Source organism: Trematomus bernacchii, unplaced genomic scaffold (genome assembly GCF_902827165.1).
Source record: "Trematomus bernacchii unplaced genomic scaffold, fTreBer1.1, whole genome shotgun sequence".
In the NCBI taxonomy this organism is placed as follows: Eukaryota; Metazoa; Chordata; class Actinopteri; order Perciformes; family Nototheniidae; genus Trematomus; species Trematomus bernacchii.
The window spans coordinates 11,253,510-11,276,679 of NW_022987564.1; the positions used below are offsets into that span (position 1 = coordinate 11,253,510).

The 23,170-nt window shown below is 39.7% G+C and overlaps 4 protein-coding genes across 5 annotated transcripts; 2 read left to right on the top strand and 2 right to left on the bottom strand.

The window, feature by feature from the left end:
* Window positions 1–120: 120 nt before the first annotated feature.
* Window positions 121–7,777, bottom strand: krit1 (KRIT1 ankyrin repeat containing). Its single transcript, XM_034124435.1, has 16 exons — window positions 7,559–7,777; window positions 6,778–6,947; window positions 6,000–6,156; window positions 5,750–5,842; window positions 5,523–5,652; window positions 4,720–4,963; window positions 4,411–4,526; window positions 4,145–4,288; window positions 3,887–4,043; window positions 3,244–3,351; window positions 2,568–2,724; window positions 1,846–2,164; window positions 1,628–1,715; window positions 1,328–1,534; window positions 558–674; window positions 121–437 (listed from the first exon to the last, which is right to left on the bottom strand). The coding sequence occupies exons 2-16, from the start codon at window positions 6,877–6,879 to the stop codon at window positions 348–350; spliced, it is 2,229 nt and encodes a 742-aa protein (XP_033980326.1). The 5' UTR covers window positions 6,880–6,947; window positions 7,559–7,777; the 3' UTR covers window positions 121–347.
* A 699-nt stretch (window positions 7,778–8,476) lies between these two features.
* On the bottom strand, window positions 8,477–10,738 carry rpz2 (rapunzel 2). The gene is made up of 2 exons (XM_034125390.1): window positions 10,651–10,738; window positions 8,477–9,565 (listed from the first exon to the last, which is right to left on the bottom strand). The coding sequence occupies exon 2, from the start codon at window positions 9,510–9,512 to the stop codon at window positions 8,826–8,828; it is 687 nt and encodes a 228-aa protein (XP_033981281.1). The 5' UTR covers window positions 9,513–9,565; window positions 10,651–10,738; the 3' UTR covers window positions 8,477–8,825.
* A 6,393-nt stretch (window positions 10,739–17,131) lies between these two features.
* On the top strand, window positions 17,132–20,517 carry si:dkey-266f7.9 (uncharacterized protein LOC100006223 homolog). The gene is made up of 4 exons (XM_034124190.1): window positions 17,132–17,427; window positions 18,208–18,288; window positions 18,820–19,390; window positions 19,828–20,517. Exons 2-4 carry the CDS (start codon window positions 18,221–18,223, stop codon window positions 20,194–20,196), a joined length of 1,008 nt encoding a protein of 335 aa, XP_033980081.1. The 5' UTR covers window positions 17,132–17,427; window positions 18,208–18,220; the 3' UTR covers window positions 20,197–20,517.
* Window positions 20,518–21,051: 534 nt separating this feature from the next.
* Window positions 21,052–23,109, top strand: LOC117478138 (transmembrane protein 272-like). Of its 2 annotated transcripts, XM_034125048.1 has the most exons (5): window positions 21,061–21,187; window positions 21,268–21,330; window positions 21,416–21,466; window positions 21,574–21,765; window positions 22,342–23,109. In XM_034125048.1, the coding sequence occupies exons 2-5, from the start codon at window positions 21,270–21,272 to the stop codon at window positions 22,602–22,604; spliced, it is 567 nt and encodes a 188-aa protein (XP_033980939.1). In that variant the 5' UTR covers window positions 21,061–21,187; window positions 21,268–21,269; the 3' UTR covers window positions 22,605–23,109. The 2 variants fall into 2 exon arrangements, with proteins under 2 accessions (XP_033980938.1, XP_033980939.1); XM_034125047.1 differs by having other exon boundaries at window positions 21,052–21,330.
* The last annotated feature ends 61 nt before the right edge of the window (window positions 23,110–23,170 follow it).

Genomic DNA, 23,170 nt, shown 5'->3' on the forward strand with positions numbered 1-23,170 from the left:
TTTTCATGAACATGTAATTTTACAATTTCCATCAGCCTATTCTATACCATCTATCATTTGATTATTTTAATAAAAGCACACTTTGTGGTTCAGAGTTTTCAGCACAAAATCCAACACATCGTCATTCATACATCGGTTTATTAAAACAAAACATTAAATAAACATATTTACATGCACTCCAAATATATGAATGGTCAAAAATACACTGTGAGGTTGTGAAAAATATCAGTAAGCATAATATACAAAACGAGGCGTTGTGAAAAGGCCAACATATTGCAGTCAAATGAAAGTCAGTAAGAAAAACTTGCACTTTGATATTTGGCAGCTATGGTTTCCTAAACACTTTTTCAGCCATAGGCATATTTGTCCAAAACGCTTTTATCATTTGATGTCATCTGTCCACTCAGCTTCATCAAAAGCTTCACAATAAGGCCAGCCTGCAAGAAAATGATAAACATAATTGAGACCGGGTTATTCAGACATTATTTGAATACTATATTTTAAAAACAACCTTGAACCATTTACATAGTTTTAGCTTGACATCCTGTAGCAGTTACCTGTTTTGTGTGCACAATGAAGTTCATCTTATTGTCCCCGCTGTGTATCTGGAAATACTGGTCAGCGTGTCCGAGCTGCCACATGAATGTGCTGTACTCCAAACTGATGAGAAGGACCTGGGAGGGCAGAGGTAGATATAGATATTTTATTGATCCCAACTTAGGAAATTATTTTGTTACTGCAGCAGTGTGTTCAGGTTTAACAAACTATCATACTGAGCATGCAAAAAGAGAAAGATTACAGCAAATGTTCAATTAAAACACCAAGAAGCTATCAAAAAATGATTACAAACGTATTAAATGTAACCCTTTTTACATTGTGTTTTCCCCTTTAGTTTTTTCCTTAAATTGGAAAGATTATCCTTAAAAAAGTATATCTTATTCCACATATCTAAACTTACAATTGAAGCTGTATTATGTTTAAATAAATAGGTACAATTATTAGCTAAAATAATACTGATAAAATGTTTTAAATAAAGTGCAATATTCAAAACAGGACTCCATGTTATCTGGCAGCACCAAATGGAGATAGTCTTGATGTATTTTGAATACTTTTTTTACATACTAATTTCTGTTGGTTTAAACAATTCTTTGCTGCCTGGCATTAGTTATTACTGATTGTTCCATTGGTGTGTCTGAGGATTAAGTGGAGAAAAGTTCATCTTGTTTTCACCGCTTACAAAAGCACAAAACACATATTAAAACTGTCCAATCAGCTAAACTGTAGCTAACATCTGGTGTTTAAAACATAGAATAAAACATGGCAACACCTTTGTCTCCATATTCATGAGGTGCAGCCCCTTGGTGTTGATCCCGACGTAGACGCGGATCACTTTGTGGTTGCTGGCGCTGGCCTTGGTGTAGACCTGGCCCGTGAAGAAGGCCGCTCCGTAGGTGGGGATGTCCCAGCAGTTCTGCAGGAAGAGTCGCTGCAGGTGGTGCATCTCTTTACTCACCCCCTCACTGGTGCTCAGGGCCTGTGGGAGAGGGAGAGAACAGCCTGTCAGTGAAGCAGGTGGATTTCATTTAAAGATGGAGAGGAATATGTACAATGAAAACTCCCAGCGTACTTTGTACTCATGAAGAATCCTGTTGGTCCAGTGGTACGCCTTGCTTTTCACTTTGGATATCGGCACAATTGATTTCAGGTTCTCCTCGCTGTTGGGGAGAAATGCATCTTTTTACTGTATACAACAACTGAAGCTGATTGTGTGGCATATCACGGACAACAAGGATCATTTAAGAGGTGAGTGCAAAATGTTGTAAAGCATTAGAAACAATATTTTACTTGAGGAATCCTTGCTTGTGCTTCTTGCTCTCATAGCTGCCGTAGATGATCTGCAGGAGGAGGCTGGCCAGTGTGATGAGCTTGCTGTCGGGCGCAGTAAAGAAGCCCTTCAGGAGGCTGTGGCGGGCCTCGTCGAACAGAATGAGGATGGCCAGAGGGTCCTCTATCTTTTTCTCGACATCCAGAGGCAGCCTGACGTCTCTGCGGAGGAAGAGCTGAGACGTTTCCCTCTGAGGATCCAGCACCGTCAGTTCCGTCACGATCTCCGTCCAGATCCTCAGGTGCTGCAGGGGCTTGTGGTAAGGCTTCAGCTGCAGGTCTGACACACAATGTACACCAATGTTACTGAAATTGTTTTTGTTGCAATGATGACATAATATTTATTATTGTAATACTATTGTCCCTAAATCAAAACCAAATATACTACATTTGATCACATTTTTCCAACATAACTTTTTTATTGATAAAATCCTATGAAGTTGACTGAGCAAGTCTTACGATGCGGTAATACTTTAATGGTCAGATCAAGTCTGAAATGTGACTTGCATCACAGCAGCTCCATGTGTAACATCAACATAGACACATATCAAGACACAATACATGAAAAACAAACTGACATTTAACATAAGAGCACAATCACTGAGAGATCTTAGCTGGTTTTATAGCGAGAGGATCAATTTACGAGCAATTTCATCACATTTGTGTCTTAAGATTGAACTCACGGAGGTTCTCGGAGCAGATCCAGATGGTGAAGTACTGCTGTGTGTCCTGTGAGAGACGCATGCCTTCCATGATCTGCTGCACCGTGGTGTTGTTGCCGTGCTTCAGCTCCACAGAGCGGTACGAGCCGTCCATGCGGTAGATACGCACCTTCTCATACTGTGGAGAACAAAAACGTACCATTAAAAACCAAGTGAAACAGTTTAGATCTTTGTTTAATCTGAAGGACAACACTGGAGGAGTTAGTATCATCTAACGAAGCAGCAGACTAAACTACCACATCTTTCTTCCTTAACAATTCAATATATATAAACGGAGGCATTACAATTATTTGTATATGACATGTTCTTTAAAAATAGACAAATGCACAGCTGGGACACAGTGTATGGACACTATAACATACACATGAACCACAAAAAAGCTTGATTTAATCTAAATGCATGGATGGAGTAAGTTTATACTTTAGGCTGTGACAACGTCTTGTCAGAAACGTCTCCATTTATGGACAAAGTGTGGTAAGCTTATAAAAATGTGTAACTCACAATATCATGGATATACTTCTAGCCAAAGCAATTTGGAAGCTGCATGAGATCAGCTTGAACACTGTGGTGTAACACTTTAGTGTCATGTTTGCAATACACAAACAGTAATTAGGTGAGTGTGGGATGTGTGACTCACAGGTTTGCTGCTGGTTTGCTGCAGGAGCTTCACCGTCTCCTCCCATTCGTTCTGTTTGTTCTCCTCACACACCTGAAGAGGGGAGCGCTTCTGCTGGTCTTCCATGTGCTGTAGGTGGGAACGTCAATATCAGTATTGTAATATTAGATGTAATATAGTGTGTCTTCATACATATGTGCTTTGTCTAAAAATCATACTTACAAAATCATCAAACAATATTGCAATTTTTGATGTGCTATGAACATAACATATTACATTTGTCAAGCTGTGAACAAGTTATCGACATAATTGTATTAATATTTGCAAAAAGCCTTGTGGTCATGTATAATTTATCATGACATTTATGTTATTTTGCTTGTGCATTACAGAAAAAAATACATAATTGAATTACATTTAAAAAAGTTTCAAGTAGTTAAGGGAAACAATCACTTTTTTTTTTTCAACAAGTTTACAATAGATATATACGATTTCTATTGCTTTACTGATATTACAAATCAAACATTGTTCATAATGGAAAGTAGGTGGAGGGGTGATCAATATCTCATGTTGAATTATAATAGCAGCTAGAAAATCATCCATAGTAGTTATGGGGAAAACATTAAGAGGAACACGGCAAATGTTAGGTAAACGTCACGTGTCGTACCCGGTCGATCTCGGGGTGCTGCAGCAGGAGTTGTACGATCTCTGCGTGGCCCCCTCGGGCTGCGAAGTGCAGCGGGGAGCTGAGCTGGCCGTTCAGCAGGTTGGGATTACAGTTACCTTTCTCCAGTAACAGCTTGGTCGCCTCCACTTTACCGTGCCTGCATTGAACCAAACTATACTTTACCACAAGAACGCATAAACAACACAAACTAAAAATCGGAGAAAGTTAGAGCTTTTGGCTACTTGAGATGAGTCGTACCAGCAGGAGTAGTGGATGGGAGCCCAGTGGTCGCTGTCCAGCTGTTTGACGGAGAAACCGCTGTCCAGGAGCTTCAGCAGCAGCTCTGTGTCTCCCTCACAGGCGCTGCGGTGGAGCGGGAAGTCTTCCACCCACTGGCGCTCCCTGCAGAGAATTGTCTTCATTTTATTTTCATGACCAAATAAGAAATTAGACACAGAAAGGAGTAGAAATGGACTGGAGAAGACAGTCAAAACAATGTGCATCATGTAAGAATAACCACTCACGTGTCTTCTGCCACACAGTTAGGGCCATGCTGCCACTTCTCCCTCTGTGGGATCTGGATCTTGGAGTAGTCGGGCGCTCCGAGACCAAAGTAAGGGTTGATGATAACTTTATCCACCTGCAAACAAAAAGCCAGACGAAGAGGATAAACAAAGGGAAGGGGATGAGACGATTCTTCAAGTTTATAGTGCTAACAAAAGGACACTTCCATGTTTTAGACAACCAATCTCCCCTGGTCTACTACATAAATCATGTCAATTTCCCAGCCATTTCTATAAGGTATCTCCTGGTTCTTAAGAGGGTTGTCTCACCCGGTTGGTGTACTGCAGATCTGAGCCGTACAGCGGGTTGAGGATGCACATGTCTGCCTTCTCCAGGGACATCATCTTGCTCTTGATCTCCAGAGCGGTGTAGCCCATGTGCAGACCCTCCTCACTCAGTTTGCCCTCGCTGCTGTAGGCCGGGTTGCTGACGTTGGTCTTCACCCGCTCAACAGGTGCCGGTCTGAACAGGGCGGGGATGGCGTGAGGCACGCTGTGCTGCTCTGCTAACCACCTGTTGACGTCAAAGAGACAACGTTAACTTTTCTAAAGCTTCATCCGAGAAGACTAGAGCTCGGTCGAGTAGTATTTTTTCCTGACTTAATAAAACAACCTAGAACAATAAGGTGTCAGCCATTATAAGAGCTGGTCAAATTGTCTAAATGTTAAATAAAGCCACTTCAATGCTTCCTTTTCTTACATTCTTTAGAACAGGGAACACTAGATTATCTTTTACCGGCACCATTCATCCATCAATAACACCTCACTCTTCCATCGTGTACTATGTATGACTAGAAATCAACCTTCTCAGGAGATGTGATTCTGTTTTAGACAGGAATCCCTACTTGAATTATACAACATTTAGTTTGTTACTGTTCTCATATGACTTATAAAGAAAGTTGCTTTTCCAAAAAACATCATGGTCAGTTTGATTATTCAGGGTCTTCTTTTGCTAGGTGCATATGAATTCTCCTTCACATCTTTACTTGAACTCATGAAGGGGTTAGAGGTAGACATATGGCATAATGTATTGACTATTTGACCGCAGTCTGTGTATCTGAATATATCCTCACTTGTCTAAGGCCAGGAGCATCTTGGAGGTGCTGGAGCAGAAGTGGGCGCTGCTCTCGCTGCACACCCGCATGATGTCCTGGAAGCAGTAGAAGCTCGGGCTCCCGGCGCTGTGCAAAGGCTTGCTGTTGTCTGTTCAGACTAATTTATTAGTATACAGAATGTAAACAATGTTTTACAATGTCTGAGGCATCGATTTTGTGTGAAGGATCTCTGGTTTTACGCTCACCTTTAACACTGACTGGCACGACAAAAAGCGAGGCCTCTTTTCCTTCATTGTTTCCATCGAGGGGGAATTTCTTCATATGAACCACACGCTTTCCTGAAACACAAAAGTGTCAGGATCAGTGGTGAGTCATGAGTAAACCATTCCTTCACTTTAAAGAGCAACAACATATTTAAATGACAGGCAGAAGTTGTGATGCTGTATGCACGGCTGAAATTTGAACTATTCTTGAGTGTGAATGTCCAACACTCACCGATGAAGCTTTGGTTGTTGGATATTGTTCTGACAGTTTCGTCCACATAATCCAATATAGATTTGGATTTGTCTCCTGCAGCTTGGATTTTTGTAGCCAGGAGGACTTTCTTTCTTTTCTTCTCCTTCCCCTCCAAAGGCACTTCAATCAGCAGGATCTGTTCAGGAAACATAAAAGCTTAGTTGAACAATTCTGAAATGAAAGGTGGTTAAATGGCTGGTTCAAAATCTGCTTGGAAGTCATTGGTTAGGTAGCTATTCTGTTTTAGTGTATCGTTTTAAATTGAAAATGTGTCATTTGTGTTCAATTTATTATTGGTGATTTACCACATACTGCTTTAAATGTTTTCATTTGTATTTAGTTTTAGTTTTGACTTTGCTTTTTTATTTCAGTTTGTTTTAAGATTTTCAGAAAGGTTTAGTTTAAGTTTATAAATAGTTTGGGAATGTAAGCATTCTTTGACTAACACAAGTTGAATAGCTTGGTTAAATGGCATTTGATATTTTACATTTTTATTTCTTTTTTGACAAGGAAATATAGTGTCAGTTTAAATTAGGTTGCAGTTTAGAAAGATATTGTAATTTTAGTGGAAAAAAAAACTGTAAATACACAAGGAAATGTAAAAACAACACTAACTATATTCAGCTTTATTTGATAAGTGTACTCAGAAGACAGATATGTTTCCTCTTTGTCTCTTCCATTTTAGATATGATATAATTTGACTTTGCTTAGACATTGAGGCCAGTAAGTTATTTCTTTTCTGACTCAGGATATTTACCTCATAAGCTTTGGCTCTGTACTCCTTTGAGCTCAGGCTGACTTGACTCTTCGGGCGAATGACAGCCACAAACACATCCTCCAGGCTGTCCTCGTTGCCCATCCTGCTGACTCTCTCTCAGTCCCGACACAAGGTTCTACACAAGGGCCAAATGCTGTGGAGAGGCATCCCTGAAACAGATCACAGTTAATGTTATTATGAATGCTCACATTGAGCTTGATGTAAAAGCTTGGAAATTCAGACAAAACCAAATTCAGAAACAACCAAATGACAGCAAGATAATGATATATAATGATGATTAAATGTTCATTTAATCAATATATGATACTTGATATTTTAAAGTAAAGGCACCTCAAGACTGTGGTTATAAGACATTATATTCAGGGGCTTATGGCATGCTTCATGAGCGTGTTATAATAATGATTTTCACAAGTATCTGCAATACAGAACAGGCTTCAGGTTTAACTCACTCTTAATAGACATACAACTAATAAAAAGCAATAAATTAACATCCGCTCAGACATCAACTTGTTGAGTTCAAAGTGAGGTCACGCCCCGGAAACCAAACTATGTTGTCTTCAAACAGTTATTACACAAAGTGTGTTATCTACTATATTTTAGACTACACTCAAACCTGCTGCATCAAACTAGCGTTGACACATTTCCTCCCGTACAATAAACACGATCAACTTGTACTCTTGTAGGTCTGAATCAGCAGCTGTAGCCGGGATGCTACAGTCGTCATCACCGCTTTTCCGCTCTTACATCAGATGAAACTTACCGAAAGCTTCGTGTCTTTTTCCTCCAGCAGACCAGAAACAGCTTTTCTCAGCCCTCGGTTAGTTTCACCATGTTTATTTCATCAGACTCTGCTCCTGGTGAACTTCCACAGCAGATATTTGTGTTGCGGTCGCAGCAGGCCTGTAACTTTGGGGCAGGGCTGCACACACAAACAGAGGAATCGCGTTACGTTCCATGACAGCAGCTCGGCTCGGAAAACAGAGGACTCTGGCGGTGAGGGGGACTCAGTGCGACAGCATTAAATATTGACATACTCAAATGTGTTGTATTTCTTTCCTGGAAGTATTTGCAAAATCCCCGGAAGAATTCAAAGCGTGCTTGTGAAAAATATGTATTTTTATACATAGTGTAGTAGGCCGTGTAAGGAGAAAACAATTGAAATTCCCACGTTGTATTTCATTCTGCGCACTTAGCTAGAGTTAGCAGAAACTGACCACATGACCTCCCTAAACTGCATGAAGTGCACCTGCTAAAGGTATGGTTAAAGTTAATTGATAATTAAGTAGTTATTGCCTTTTTTTTTACGAGCAAACTGTTCTTAAATAAAGTAAAGTAACTTCAGCCTGATTAGAGTCCCAGTCCATATCTATTCGTAATTGAATTAATTCTTAATATCTATTCTTCTTGATCAAAGCTAAGCTAACTTGCATGTTTCCCTGGTTATTATACCCCTCCTAAATGTATGTAATCTTCTTACACATTGTTAGAGCCCATAAAGACACGATTACCGTATCTTAACCTTCTAACCGAAATCAAATACTTTTTATGAGTTTATATTGATCGTGGTTTCTGTTTCATTTAGGGTTAAGTATAATCAAATCATGTATGAAGAACTGTTATTTTCCAAAAGGGGTCTCATAACACATTTTACTAACAAGAACGGAGAAACGGCATGGCCTTTTTATGTATACATTGTTGGTTTTAATGTGGATAGAATCAATTTCACAATATTCAACTTCATCGACTAATAATATGTACATTTTAATTGTAGAGATTGTACAAAACTTCAGCATACAATATATTGGCATGTAACACAAAGCAACTGAAACATTTAGTGGTCTCTTTGAAACAAAACATAACATACAACGTCGATACAATAACTAAAATGCACCACTAAGAATATCAGGTGCCGCTTAAGTGCATAAATGAGACATGGCTTTGGTTTTATTCAGATATATATATATTATAACATATTTTGTCAGTTTTCCTTGGACCACAGCAAACTGTTCCCTCCTCTCTCTGCAGCTTCAGGACTTCTTGTCTTTGCACTGACTGAGCATGTCCTGCATCTTCTCCTGGATGTCTGCCACCCTCTTGGCCCACTTCTCCCGCACCTCGTCTTCGTCGTCCTCTGTAACAGCTGTGTACGCCATGAGGGCGATGAGGCCCATGTGGAACAGGTGGGTGATGTGTGAACAGCGGCGCTCCATGATCTCACGGTCGCCGTCACAGTTGTCCAGGTACACCTTCAGCAGGGGTCTTCCAAACAGCAACTTGGTGCCCATCACACCGCGGTAGTATACATCCAGGCTCAGGTCACTCTTGTCCCTCTCATAAATCTTCTCAAAGTTCTCCATGTGGCGCTGACTGTTGTCAGGATCTTTCTTCACCTGCCCCACCATGTTGTTGAAGGCTGTGTACTGGTGCTTGATGTATTCCTCGTACTTGCCGTAGGTTTCGTTCACCTCGTCGATGCGGATCCGCCTCAGGCATTGGTGGTTCTTTTCGGAGATGCTCTCCAGTTTGGTGTGGAGCGACTGGAAGTCTTTGTCTAGAGCGTGGCCCTCCTCCTCAATCAGGCCCTTGCGAGCGACCCCAACCAGGGAAGAGACTATGCCAAAGATGGGGTCGATGGAGGAGGCGAAGGAGGTCACCTTCTCCACGCAGCACAGCACCTTGGCTGCTGTTTTCTTGATCTTCTCTGCATCCGCCATCACTGCTGCTTCTCTTCTGCCGTGTTAAGGATCACACAAAGTGAGTCTGGAGGCTGGAGACATACAAAAAAAGAAGCATATGTTTAAAAATATATATCTTAAACCAGTGTAGCTTTAAAACTGAATCCTAACTCTGCATGTTAGCTTGATCTTCTGGACCCTATCTAAAGGCTTTACCTAAAGGATTGCCTCAGAGGGTCTCTTCTTGGATTTCCCTAGATATTTAACTTATGGCTTGCCTCAGGTTGCTCGGGCTACGGCCCACATGTCACCAGCTGCTGCACACATGCCATATTGTTGTAGGTGTCATCTTTCAGTCTAATGTTTCTGGCAACAGGTCACAATGGGGGCTTCTGTTGTCAGCAGTTACACATACCGCTTCAACATTCAATAATTAATATTTTCATCATTTAATCTTTACATCATTTTCTCAATTCTTTGATTGGTAAATAAAACTTCAGAAAATAGTTAAAGCCATTGAAGATCCTCTCAACTTCCTAAATTGGCATTTAAATTGCCTATTTTGTCTGGACAAAAGTGTAAAACCCAAAGAGAGTTGGTTAAATATCAAATAAGACAATCAAATATTCATACGTGAGATGACGGAACCAGTGGATTTTGGGCATTTTAACTATAAACAAATATCCAAATTAAGCATTCAGTTGAAAATGTGTAGTGTGGTGTTTTGGAAATGATTAATTATATAAGATGTTCTTATGAAAATAATGCAGTATTACAGATGATGTCCAATTGTAATGCATCGTTCTCATAGTTGTGACATTAATCATCCATCTCAATGTTGTCCTGCAGGAAAATTCAGGGACAACAGTGGGTGTGTCTTCCTAGTAATACAAGAAAGACTGGAAATAAACAAATGGTTACATGCCTTAACCTTCAATGTAGCAGCTTCTTCAATTTAATAAGCTCTATTGGCTATTTGACACCTTTAACTTTAACACAGGAAGTGTTACTTTGTTTGTTTTCAAGCCTAGTTCTCTCATTTCCTGATTCCCAGCCTCACACACACATGAATCATCCTGTTAATGCATCAGTCCTAGCTGACTCAGCTATCACACACAGTTTAAACATCCTTCAGATCAACGATTAGAAAGCAATGAGACGACAGATATTTACTCACCAGAGATACAACTGCTGGAATCACTCAGTCTACTGAAGCCGTCTGACTTTCCTTTCCACCATTTTCCTCCCTAGTCAAATAAGGCCAGCCCCTGCCTGCCAAATAAGGGAGTAAACATGAGGAAGTGACTCATGCATGCTCTGTGCTGATTGGAGGAGGGGAGTTCCTCCAGAAGCACTGCAGCTGTAAGCTCCACCCACAGGCAGTGAATGACAGGGCATCCTTTTCATTGTGTTGTTTTACTCACGGGTCACCACGCACCTTCCAAACCAGTACTGGTGATCAGAAATAACACAGAGAGTATCAGTGGACAGAAGTGAAACCAGGAAACAGGATCTCTTTTATGTCCGAGTATCACATAACTCTATGAAGACAATGCAAACTGAACACGTCACAGTTGATAATATTCCATCAATTTATGTAGAGACTTATGCACTTGAATACGTTTTTAAGCAGTTACACATTCAATTAGATGTGAGGGGTCAGTTCAACCAAAATTACAAAATAGATATTCTCTCAGATATGATTATTTGTTTCACAACAAGCAGAAATATTTGGTTTTTAAAAATACAAACAATATAAATGGAATTTTCTTTACAGTGCTCTGAGAATAAAAATTACATTTGAGGTTTTCATCAGTAACATTTCTTTCTACATAGCCTACAGTGTTACAGAAAAGGCACTGTTTTCATTGTGATTGTATTAAAATGTATATCAGCAATGTGTTGGCATGTAACCCAAAGTGGCCTGAACATACCAATCACATAAATGCTTGTTCAACGATTCACATAGTCTTAGGAAATAAAACTTGAATTATTGCATGAGCAAAATTATGCAGTGGATATAATAATAATAATGGGTTTAATTTATAAAGCACTTCATATTTGACTTCAAATCCCGAAGTGCTACAAGCAGTGAGCATGAACAGTATAAAAACAGTACACAACACGGTAGAATGAATAAAAAGCAATACAAAAAAAACAATTAAAATAAAATAAAAGGGTGGTAATAGATAAAAGGTCTAGGGAAAGGCTCTATTGAATAGATGGGTTTTGAGGCCTTTTTTAAAAGCTTCCACGGTCTGTGGATATAACATTAAGGTGCAACTAAAATGCACTAGCAAATTAGGACATGAAATATGTATTTTCTAAATATACAGCAACAATGTCCAAAAAATCATATCAAAAGACAGAATAAGGCCACATGATGTATCAATACAAACATCATTGAAGATTTAACAAATACTGAGGTCATAAATACATACTTCCCCTTCCCCTGCACTAAACCTCCCCAACATTGAATCTGCAATGCTATAATGTAATTCTGATGATTCATAAAACATGAACGTCATGAGCCTCTTTGTCCTCAAATAGCTTCCGCCCTGACAGTCTTAAAGAAGAATCGTGACAACACAAGAGGAAACGTGTCTGTATACTGAAAGGGAAACAGTAAAACTCATCAAAGGTGTGACAATCGTTTTTCTGGAAAAGGGCATGTGTGTGTTTTCTTTTTTTTTTGTCCTCTAGTGACATAAACAAGTAATACTCCATTTTAAATGTACCTTTACAGTATATACAGGTTGTCCGCGGGGTCTTAAAAAGTATTAAAAGTTGATAAATCAATATAGCGAAAATTACGGCTATTAAAAAGTATTAAACGGCATTTTCCAAGGTATTACATTTTGTAGCTTGTTTTCAATAAGTATATAAATTGTCCAAAGAGGTTGTATTCTACAGTTTGCCTGAATGTAATCATTGCGTAGGTGTGTAGTGTGATTCTTTGTAGTTTATTTATGGCATCCCGTTGGATTTGACTTCATCTGAACAGGACATCGCACGCTCACTGCTTGATAGCGCGCGAAGGTCCGTTTACGCCGGTTGTTAAACAACATCGTTATGGGGAAATGCAAGTTTGCGTCCAAATGGTTGGAAGATAAGGAGGAAGGACAATCAATACTGTATATAGTAAATGTGAAGTAAAGTGTGTCGCCAATGTAACCGGTTAAAACTTGAAGTGGCGATGAGGTCTTAAAATGTATGGAAAGGGTCTTAAAAAAGGTCTTAAAAGGTATTCAATTTGACTTGAGGATTCCTGCATATACCCTGATATAACACTTTGTTATAATGAAATCTTCCTAAAATGTAACATGATTACTTTGGTTTGATTCTATATTTGTGTGCTGCTACCAATAACAATTAACTCAAAATGTATACTGATTATAAAACCTTATATGAATTCATGGCGTTTAACAAAAGTACCTGAAATACAGTAAAGCATGAAGTTAATTTCAAACAGAAATATCAAAACAATGTTGAAACAGTGGACAAAATGTTGCAGGAAGAATAAATGCACAACAAAGTGCAAGCATGGCTTTTGTGACATACTGTACTGCACTTACTGTGATTTGCTGATTTATGATTGAACAGATAACTATAGATTTTAGTTTATATTAAAACTGCAGGACCTCTCTGTTTGTCCATATTCTCCTGCAGCTTCTTCTTCTGGATGCCTTGGTTCACGTCTTTCGAATTCCGTCCTCATCCTCCTTGGTGACAGCTCTGTAGAATATGACTGTGGCACATCAAAGTAAGTTTAAAGTTTAAATATATTTCTTACTCAAATGCTGACATTTTTATCCTAACATTTAAAGCATTGTATACTTGTAGAAGTACTAAAATGCAAAGCCATGCTTGGGGATGTATTACGTTAGTGCTATCTGGTGGTATTATGAAGAATTACATTATGGCACTCAGCAACACTTGACTGTCTCCTGATCAGCTTCACACACTCCAAGGCCCCTAACCTTCAACTATTAAATGATGTTAACTTTGCTACACTTTGACAACAAACTAAGTATCTTTAATAAATAAATAATTATTGGAAATAAATAATAAATGAAGCATTATTGATACATTCACTGACAACAGGATAGTGTGGCAAATCATTTGCTTTAACCCTTGTGTTGTGTTCAAAAGCTGTTACCGTTCATGGTGTTCGCGGGTAAAACATTTTTATCTCAGTCCAAAACACACACAAAAAATGACTATCATCCAATATTGTTTTAACTACATCATAACTAACTTATAATGCATTCATAACCGTACAATCCTGTTGTAATTTAATGTTATGGCCCAAAACACATTACACCACATATTGCACACATGCATATGTGTGTTCAGGTTCAAGTGTTAGTGTACATATTCTTTAAGAAAGGTCAAGTTCCCGTGGGGGGAGGGGGGCAGAGGGAGGGGATACCAGGTGCATGTTGCGAATAATTATTGTTAGAGACCGTCAGACTTGGCAAAAATTGTCAAAATCTGTTTTGTAGTGTTTATATAGCTGTTGTGGAGGATATCATGAAGCCTTGTTCCGATAAAAAAAAATAGAGCGTAGTTATTATATCATTTTAACTTGAAACGGGTCACGGGAGACCCGAACACAACATAAGGGTTAAGCACACCTAAAAAACCACTAAATACTTTATATTTTATATTCATCGTGAGGGTTAAAGTCAAAATTGAATAGTTCAACGCATTCACCTGGACTTCCCCTGGCCTGGTTTTATTAAAAAAAAGTCCAAGAAGTTATCTTCTATTCACTCTTGGTATACAATCTGACAGCTAACCAAATATTACTTAACAAGGACAAGTTTGTTATGTAATATTTGACTTCCCTCGAGCGATAAGAGACACAAAAAGAAAACATCTGCAGACTTTTCCATGTGCCACATTCCCACACACACACATACACACACACACCACACACACACACACACACACACACACACACACACACACACACACACACACACACACACACACACACACACACACACACACACACACTTTCCCTGACCTTCACACACTTAATGATGTCACTCTCATAGTACAGGACAAAGGAATAGGATAGGAAAACAAATTCTTAGGCAGCTTGTGAGGTGACTATCCAAGTTTATATAGAAGAATATAGGTCAGACAGTGACACTTTTACTACTTCAGACCAAGACCATATACCTTAAAAAGATGTCCACAGTCCCAGAAAAGGTTGAAATGTCAATAAAATGGACTGAGCCAGTGCCAACAATGTGCTGAATCTCACTACTCCTCTTCTGACTAGCTGTTGAGGGCCTCTGGCACCTCAGCATTCAGAGAGCTGACCCTGGTCAACAGGTCAATACAGTATTCTTTCAGCCCTTTAAAGGGTTATTGGGTCACATGATGTTGCATTTGTGCGAATTAAGTTTTTTACAGTTAAATATGCAACCCTGATTGTTGGGGAAATATTTTCCAAGGCCCATAACTTTGACCCAGTTTATCAGTTCATACTGTCCTGACTGAGCACACGCTGCTGAGCTCTCAGTGTTCCTGCCTGTTGGCGTCAGCTGATAGAGGTGTTATGATTCTATCTTGTTATGCACAATGTTGATTATTCTCTCTGAACTAGCTAAATACATGGGTCTGGGGTAGAGTTCTTCAGAATTGATGTGGCAACTCTACCGTGAAGTCAGAACCTCTGACTCTTTGACTTGTTTTGTGAATTCTCCGGCCGAAGCTCCAAATAAACCCATCAGTGTTTGCCATCAAAGCTCCAGCTCTCTCCGTGTCTCCTTTGAGTCGGTGACTCCTCCTGCATTGCTACACAGAAGTTTCCCCCACATATGATATGATGAGAAGTTATTCAGGTCATATGGAGATATTGGGTCCTTCAACAGCAGAGCAAATCTGTTCTGTCGTGATGGTTATATGCTTTTGTCAAATCAAATCAAATCAAATCAGGTTTTATTTATATAGCACATTTAAAAGCGATTTTTGGTCGAGCCAAAGTGCTGTACATGTAATAAAAACACATTACTACAAATCACAATAAACGACAATAAATTACAACAGATATATCTAAAAAACAAAATAAAAATAAAAACACACGGAAAAGTCAGGAGTCGTGCTCCGCTCTAACTAGAAAGCCAGAGAGAAGAAGTGTGTTTTTAGTTTAGATTTAAAAAACCCTAGGGTCTGGGCCGACCTCACATGGAGGGGCAGAGTGTTCCAGAGCCTAGGGCCAGCTGCTGCGAAGGCTCGGTGCCTTCGGGTTTTTAGCCTGGTCTTGGGCACTACCAGCAGCAGCTGGTCAGCAGACCTTAAAGCTCTGGCTGGGGTGTAGCGCTGGAGCAGTTCAGCTATATAGGCCGGAGCCAGCCCATTTAGTGCTTTAAAAACAAATAAAAGGATTTTAAAATCAATTCTGAACCGAACTGGAAGCCAGTATGAGGCTAGAATAGGGGTGATGTGGTCACGCTTTTTGTGGCCAGTCAGCAAACGTGCAGCTGCGTTTTGGACTAGCTGTAGGCGTTTAATTGAGGACTGGTCCATACCCACATACAGAGCGTTGCAATAGTCCAGTCTCGAGGTTACAAAGGCGTTAATAACCCTTTCTAAGTCATTAAAAGATAAATACGACTTGGTTTTGGCCAATAGTCTTATTTTAAAAAAGCAGGATTTTACTACGGTGCTGACCTGCTTGTCGAAATTAAAAGTGCTAGTGAAGGTCACTCCAAGGTTCATGACAGAGGGGAGGATGTTTTTTTTGATAGAGCCCAGAATATCAACCGGAGAGGCTGGAGGTTGGGGTCCAAAAAAGATGACCTCAGTCTTGCTCTCGTTGAGGTTGAGAAAGTTTTTGCTCAGCCAGGATTTTATCTCTGCTAAGCAGTCCATCAACTGCTGTAGTGAGTGTTTGACATTTGCTTTGAGAGGCAGATAGATCTGTACATCGTCGGCGTAGCAGTGGAAGGGAATATTATGTTTTGTGAGAATTGAACCTAGGGGCAGTATGTACAGTAGAAAAAGGATGGGGCCCAGAATCGAGCCTTGGGGAACCCCACAGGTAAGAGGGGCTTTGGCAGAGGAGAAGGCACCTAGCTGCACTGAGAAGCTACGGTCTGTCAGGTAGGACCTGAACCATGCCTGTGATGCCAGCGGACTGTTCAAGCCGTGACAGCAGGATGCTATGGTCCACAGTGTCAAAGGCAGCTGTCAGGTCTAACAGCACCAAGAATATTTGGACACACGTGTTTAGATTCTTTATGACCCAATCTACTGTATCTGTATCTGAACTTCAAGACTCACACCGCCACAGAATACAAAGCAATCCTACATCCTGTATTCTCAGAACTGGGTTTTTCTGTTCATTTTCAACCATTCTACAAGTTCTCTCTATTGAAGTTCTTACCTTTGTACTTTACACATCAATATTGGGCCTATTTTTGGATTTTCCATAGCTGATAAGAAACGCTGTGGGAAAGCATTCAGCTGTATTTGATGCACCTAGAAAAGCCCCTAATGTTTTTTTACCTAAACTAATGATTATTATTACTAACCAGATAAAAAAACTCTATTTATTGTATTGTAAAATAACTATGGAATGGAAGACAAAGATCCTCATTGTAAACTTTTGATCCACTTTTTTATTTTTTATTAATTGATGTGTTTCTAAACCACCACAAATGAAGGACGTGTTCATGAATACCCCCCACACACAAACAGACCCCTCTGCTCCACCCCTGTTCTGTAACGTAGAGCTCAGCTGCTCCACTACGGTATTTCCCACAATAAAATCACAGTTCCGCGCGCTGTCTCTGTCATTTTGCCTCGGAGCCCCTCGGCTCCTCTCTCTCTCCCCTCTCTCCCCTCTCTGTCCTCAGGTAGCCCGGACCGGACTGAGCACCAACACCTTCTGGTATCAGGTGTGAACCGGAGAGGACCAGAGCAGCACTATCAGCAGGTTTGAGGCGGCAGCAGGGGGTGGTTTGATTCAGTTTAGGATGAGAAAAAAGGCTTAAGCCCTGCTATTGTGAGAGCCTGACGGGGTACACTGAGGTCGAGCCCAGCTCGGACCGGCATGGAATTGTTGTCACTGTTTGTTTTCATATTTCTGCCGACATACTTTCATAAAGGGAACGTGTTTTCTTTTTTCTTTTTCCCAGGAAAGATTAAGAGCTCATGGGAAATTTTGTTTTACCATCTTTTTAAAGAAATTGAACAGTTAAAGATTTAAATAAAGTTGTTTTCCCATAATGCTGCCTAATGTACATTTTGGGAATTGGTCTCTTTTTTTAACTTAACAAATACAGTAATCACGAGTGCTGGGGTCAAGGCTATGACATCAATCCAAGAGACTAAATGACATCTATATCTGATACAGATATACAGAAGTTACATTTTTATAGTGACACTAGCACGTAAAAAAGTAAGAGCAAAGGTTTAAACAATATTTGTTCTGATCATCATCAACACCTTAGTACTCTTTCAACATAAAGTTGGACAAATACTTAAAAGAAATATATTGAAGGATTTATACAGTCAATGTCAACAGACACAGTATGACCAAAGTAAAGCCAAATTCGTTTTTTGTTTATTAATAAGATCAGATTTTTACTCTGGCTAATTAAATGTATATATTTTATTGGCAATCATTTTTGCTAATTTTCTATTCGTATTATATTAAATTCGGGGTTACATCAGTTACATGTGTTTTTCTTGTCTTTTACTTGCTGATCCTCAGAACTGATCCGTCGATGATGAGCAGCATCAGGGGAGGGCGAGTGAAAATGCAAAGGACGCTGATGCTGATGGTTCTGGTGGGGTGAGCAAACTGAAAAAAAATTCAGATTGATAAGCCATTGATCTAACATACTAAATACCATTATATTCATTCACATTAGTATGAATATTTGTTTATCCCACTGCATGTTTTATGCAGTGGGATAAACAAACATTCATACAATGAACAGGTTAAAAAAAAACATTGCTTATTTCAAAGCAATAAACTAAGATAAAATGTTGTAAAAACACAATAATAGATACATATAAAATACTTATAAATATGAATAATATTAAAAACTAAAATAAACGAAGACACAAAAACACCTTTGAATGCCTCAGACTGATGCACAATCTTAAAATATTATGAATACAATTCTTTTATTTTACTCGAGTAATTACATTTCCATCTTAAAACATATACAAATGTTTATCATCACAAACTATTATAACCACACGTATTGAATTATATTCATTAATGGTGAGCTTGAAAGCACCCACATCATGAACACTAAGTCGCCAACCCTTGACATTCTCTGAGAACAAGAAAAATGAAAACCTGTTTTGTATTTAGAGTCATCGGTTTGAGTCACGCTGCCATTCAGAGACCTGATTATGATGACACGCCCAACCCGGAGTTCCTCAACCCGTCCTGGATGGCCAGCATCCCGGATGACCAGCCGCTGTCTGAGGTCACCCTGCCCGGGACCCACAACACCATGGCCCTGTACGGAGGGGTGTACGCTGAGTGCCAGACCTGGAGCCTGGCCTCCCAGCTCCGAGCAGGCGTCCGCTACCTGGACGTCCGCCTCCGTCACGTCAACGGGAAACTCAACCTCCATCACGGGGTGTCTTACCAGCGGGGGCACTTTGGCCACGTGCTGCAGGGTGTGGCTGACTTCCTGTGGGAGTATCCCAGCGAGACAGTGCTGATGCGTGTGAAGGAGGAGTGCAGTGAGACGTACGACATCTACGGCGCTGTGGTAGACTACATCCACCGCTACGCTCACTGGGACTTGCTGTGGCACAGCCGGATCTTGCCGACCGTGGGAGAGGCCCGGGGGAGACTCATCGTCCTGCAGGACTTTCCTGGACCAGACCTGGGGGTGCGCTATGGCTCCATGGACATAGCTGATGACTGGAAGGTATGGAAACATATTGTTCAAACATTTCAATGTAAGTTTTGCGATAGAAATCAACAAACACACAAATCAAAATCAAAACTCTAGACCCCAGAAAGAGAGAAAATAGTTGCTATATCCAGTATTCCTTTGCTATTCGGGTTTAAAGTAAACCATTACATCCTCCTTTCAACATGTATAAACTGAGGGGAATCAGTAGAGAATCAGAATCAGAATACCTTTATCCGTCCCACAGAGGGGAAATGTACATTTGTTACAGCAGAAAAGAGCCAAAGACAGCTTAATGTTAACTAAGAAGCATGCATACAAAATAAATATATATTAAAGATAACAAATAAATAAATAATTTTAATAATAAAAAGAGAAGGCCACAACAAACACCTGTCATAAGTAATTTATATTCATGCTTTTAAATTATTAAATTGTGCCGTTCCCTGTAGGTACCCACACTCCTGCATGTGGAGGACAAATGGCAGAGTGTGTATCACCACCTGGAGGCTGCTCCTGCAGGAAACCTGGCCCAGATCTATCTTACGTACAGCAGTGGAGCTGGCGTGTTTGCGTACCCCCGCGCTGTGGCTCTGCGCGTCAACGCACAGCTGTTCGACTACCTGAGCGCCAAGACGGACCTGAAGCAGCGCCTTGGAATCATATGCATGGACTTCCCTGCTGCTCCTACTATTCAAATGATCATTGACTTCCAACTGAGAGAGGTCCAAAGACCGGTATTTTACGCAGCTCATCACAAACCAAGTTTCAATTATAGAATTTCTTCAGGGAGAAATAAGATGCTCCAACATTTCCCGTAACTACTAGCATGAGGCAACATATATGACATGTCTATAGTCTGGTGTTACCTCACTACTGACTGTAACCATCATAATCTAAATTGTACCTCCAATTAAAGGTATTGTCATTCACCAAAGAAACTGAAAACGAAATAAATGTCATTGTTTAAATAAATCAGAAATGGCATGAAATGAACATGCAAAGTTTTGTGCAAAAATAAACTACAGTGAAAACTGATCATGTGCGATATAATTGCTGTTTTTACACATTTTGTCGATTAAAATCAGCAGTCGGGTCATTTGGTATCAACATTGCCGACATATTCCATATAAAAGACAATATTTTCGACTCCATTTTTTGTCTTGGTTTTATAGTTTTTACATGGTTTGCTTATGCCTAAAAAAACCTCATTTCAATCACATTTAATCATTTTTACAACCATTTTAAAGGCCCACATTTTACACATTAAAGTCAGAATCAGAAACTGTTCCACTGCCCAACTGCGTTAAAAATAAATGACAACATTTGTGATAAAAGTGCAACGTGTAATAACAACCACACTGATGAGAGCTGATAACACAGCTTTTCCTGTCTGTGTATCTGCAAGTGCACCAATGTTCTTTTCTGCTTCATGAAATAAGCCCTTGAGTTGAACCATTTATTATGTCTCTTTATATTTATTGACCAAGAGTGGACAAGATAGAAAAAGAGAGAAATAGGACACCATGTGATGAAGTTGTGGTTTAAAACGTTGCACGCAGATCATCTGTGTCAGATGTTATCATAATTTCCTCCTATTTAAACACAGAGAGCGTTGCGTAACAGTTGTTGAAATGCGTTGACTTGAAATAATATGTCTTAACATCCGGCTAAAACAGCAAAGGATGTTAATAGGGTTGATGCTTTGTACAGTAAGCAGTGTCCGACTCAGACTCTAGCTACACTCATTTAGTGAATAAGAAGAAAGAAAGAAAATAAGTCTTTCCAGTGTCTCCATTCAGAACTGAACAGGTACGATAAAAAACTTTTGCTGCAGCTTCTCTTCCAGATTATGTCTTTGTAAAAACTGGACAAGACTTTCTTTACTGCAGAGATGAATCCGTCTCCAGATGACCAAATCAGGCCTCGAGGGGCTGTAATGATTGCATCACTTGGTGAGATATCTTTCCACTCACATTTATGTTTGCCTTATTATTTTATTTTACTCTTCCTTACCCTCTCACTCTTCCTTTCTTGTAGTTGTGGTGAATATGATTTGGTGGATGCTTATGATCGCAGCCATTGGTTTGGGTAGGTTTGATCAATGTAATATTTTTTGACAGCAAACCATATATTTTTAGGAGAGTATTTTTCATGATCCTGTGTTAATATTAACATGTTTCTGGACACCATCATAGGTCTTACACATCTACAACGATGTCCAGTAGAGCCGATCCTCCCCATCTACCTGATAGTGCTGGGAGCGACCACCCTCCTCTGTCTGTCTATGACCTACACCGTGACCAACAGGGAGGGGGCCAGGGTCCCCACCATGTGCTCCATCTGCATCACCCTCCTGTACCTCTTCAGTTTCGGCTGGTTCATTGCAGGTGGGAGAAAATGTCACCAAAATGTTATGTTATTGCCAGATAACATCTCTCCGGACATGAAAATAGGCAATGATGTAAAGTAACTGAGTAGCCTGCATTTACTCAGGTGCCGTTGAAATACAATTACATTGTTGAGTATTGTATTTCATCCTACTCTTCTATAATGATAGGGGCTTGTTCTCACTTGTTGGCGGGTGTAGTTTTGTAGAAAGAATATATGCCTCCATCGAACTGCTCACGACAAGGATTAGCTCTAGTAACTGAGTCATGATTTCTAGAAATAGGCATTGGTTTTGGTTGGTTTATAATACTGTATTTGTTTTATGGCGCACTTTGCAATTCTATGCAACTCACATCAAAACAATCTAAATTGATAAATAGCACTTTAGGTAAGTGGAAAAATAAGTATTTGTGATCCTGATTGGTGCAAGGAAGTACTAAACTTGGAAATAACTGTTTGTGTTGGTTACCATCAGTAAAAATCGGACAAAAAAAAAAACTTGTTTTCAGGGCCTTTCAAGTTTGGTTTCTTTGTTTAGTTCTACGTCTTAATCAAATTCAAATGTTTTCCTGTAGGTTCTATCTGGATTTATCCTATCTATCCTCCCAACTACACACCCGGAACAGCTCCATACTGCCACAGGGTAACCTACCTGTTTGCCTTCGTGATCACCACCATTGTGTGGCTCGCTACGACTCTCATGTTCGTCTTTGGATGCTGCTTCGCTGTACTGACCTGCTGTCAGATTGTAATCTCAGGAGGCAGATTGGTACCCAGCCGCTATTCTTTCTACGGTGCGACAAGTGATTTCCAAGAACCCATTGTTGGTGATGTGTGATTGAACAATTTCTTCGCTCATGTCTTCAAATGTCTAGAGATTTTACACTAGGTTTAACAGGAGTGAAACCTTTTCAACTTTTTATTATGCTTCTGCTGCTAAAGGTTTTTTATCTTTTTTGTTTTTGTAGTTGAACAGTTTGATTGGTTAAGATAATGTTATTAATCCCAATTCAATTGTTACAGCAACTTTAATAGGCACAGAAAAAAAGAGCTTAAAAAAATAAATGACATAGCCTTATACATAAATACACATTTCACTTTTTGCACTTGATACGGAAAGTATGGGCAGCTAGTAAAAAAAGATCCTTTACCTAGATTTGGCTTTCTGCAGGTGTCTTTCCTCAGTGGAATAACTTTTCTTTATTGCACCACTTAAAGTGGTATTGTAAAAAATATTTGTGTAGTAATCTATGAAAATAAAAGTGTAATATGTTGTGAATTAATTAATTTTGCTATATTCCTGATGATTTGAATAAATGCTGCTGTTCTATTTAAGTATCGTATCATTGTGTTTCTTGTTCTTGCCAGGGTGTAAAGTGTTTTGCTCTTTAAACTTGGGAAAAT

Coding starts and splice junctions, on each gene's coding strand:
- rpz2 (XM_034125390.1), bottom strand. CDS start 9,512: ATGGCGGATGCAGAGAAGATCAAGAAAACAGCAGCCAAGGTGCTGTGC.
- si:dkey-266f7.9 (XM_034124190.1), top strand. CDS start 18,221: ATGATGAGCAGCATCAGGGGAGGGCGAGTGAAAATGCAAAGGACGCTG. Junction 18,289..18,819: donor ATGCTGATGGTTCTGGTGGG/GTGAGCAAACTG, acceptor TTTTGTATTTAG/AGTCATCGGTTTGAGTCACG. Junction 19,391..19,827: donor ACATAGCTGATGACTGGAAG/GTATGGAAACAT, acceptor CGTTCCCTGTAG/GTACCCACACTCCTGCATGT.
- krit1 (XM_034124435.1), bottom strand. CDS start 6,879: ATGGGCAACGAGGACAGCCTGGAGGATGTGTTTGTGGCTGTCATTCGC. Junction 4,289..4,410: donor AACTGTGTGGCAGAAGACAC/GTGAGTGGTTAT, acceptor AATTCTCTGCAG/GGAGCGCCAGTGGGTGGAAG. Junction 2,725..3,243: donor AGCAAACCAGCAGCAAACCT/GTGAGTCACACA, acceptor TGTTCTCCACAG/TATGAGAAGGTGCGTATCTA.
- LOC117478138 (XM_034125047.1), top strand. CDS start 21,270: ATGAATCCGTCTCCAGATGACCAAATCAGGCCTCGAGGGGCTGTAATG. Junction 21,331..21,415: donor TGTAATGATTGCATCACTTG/GTGAGATATCTT, acceptor CCTTTCTTGTAG/TTGTGGTGAATATGATTTGG. Junction 21,766..22,341: donor TTTCGGCTGGTTCATTGCAG/GTGGGAGAAAAT, acceptor GTTTTCCTGTAG/GTTCTATCTGGATTTATCCT.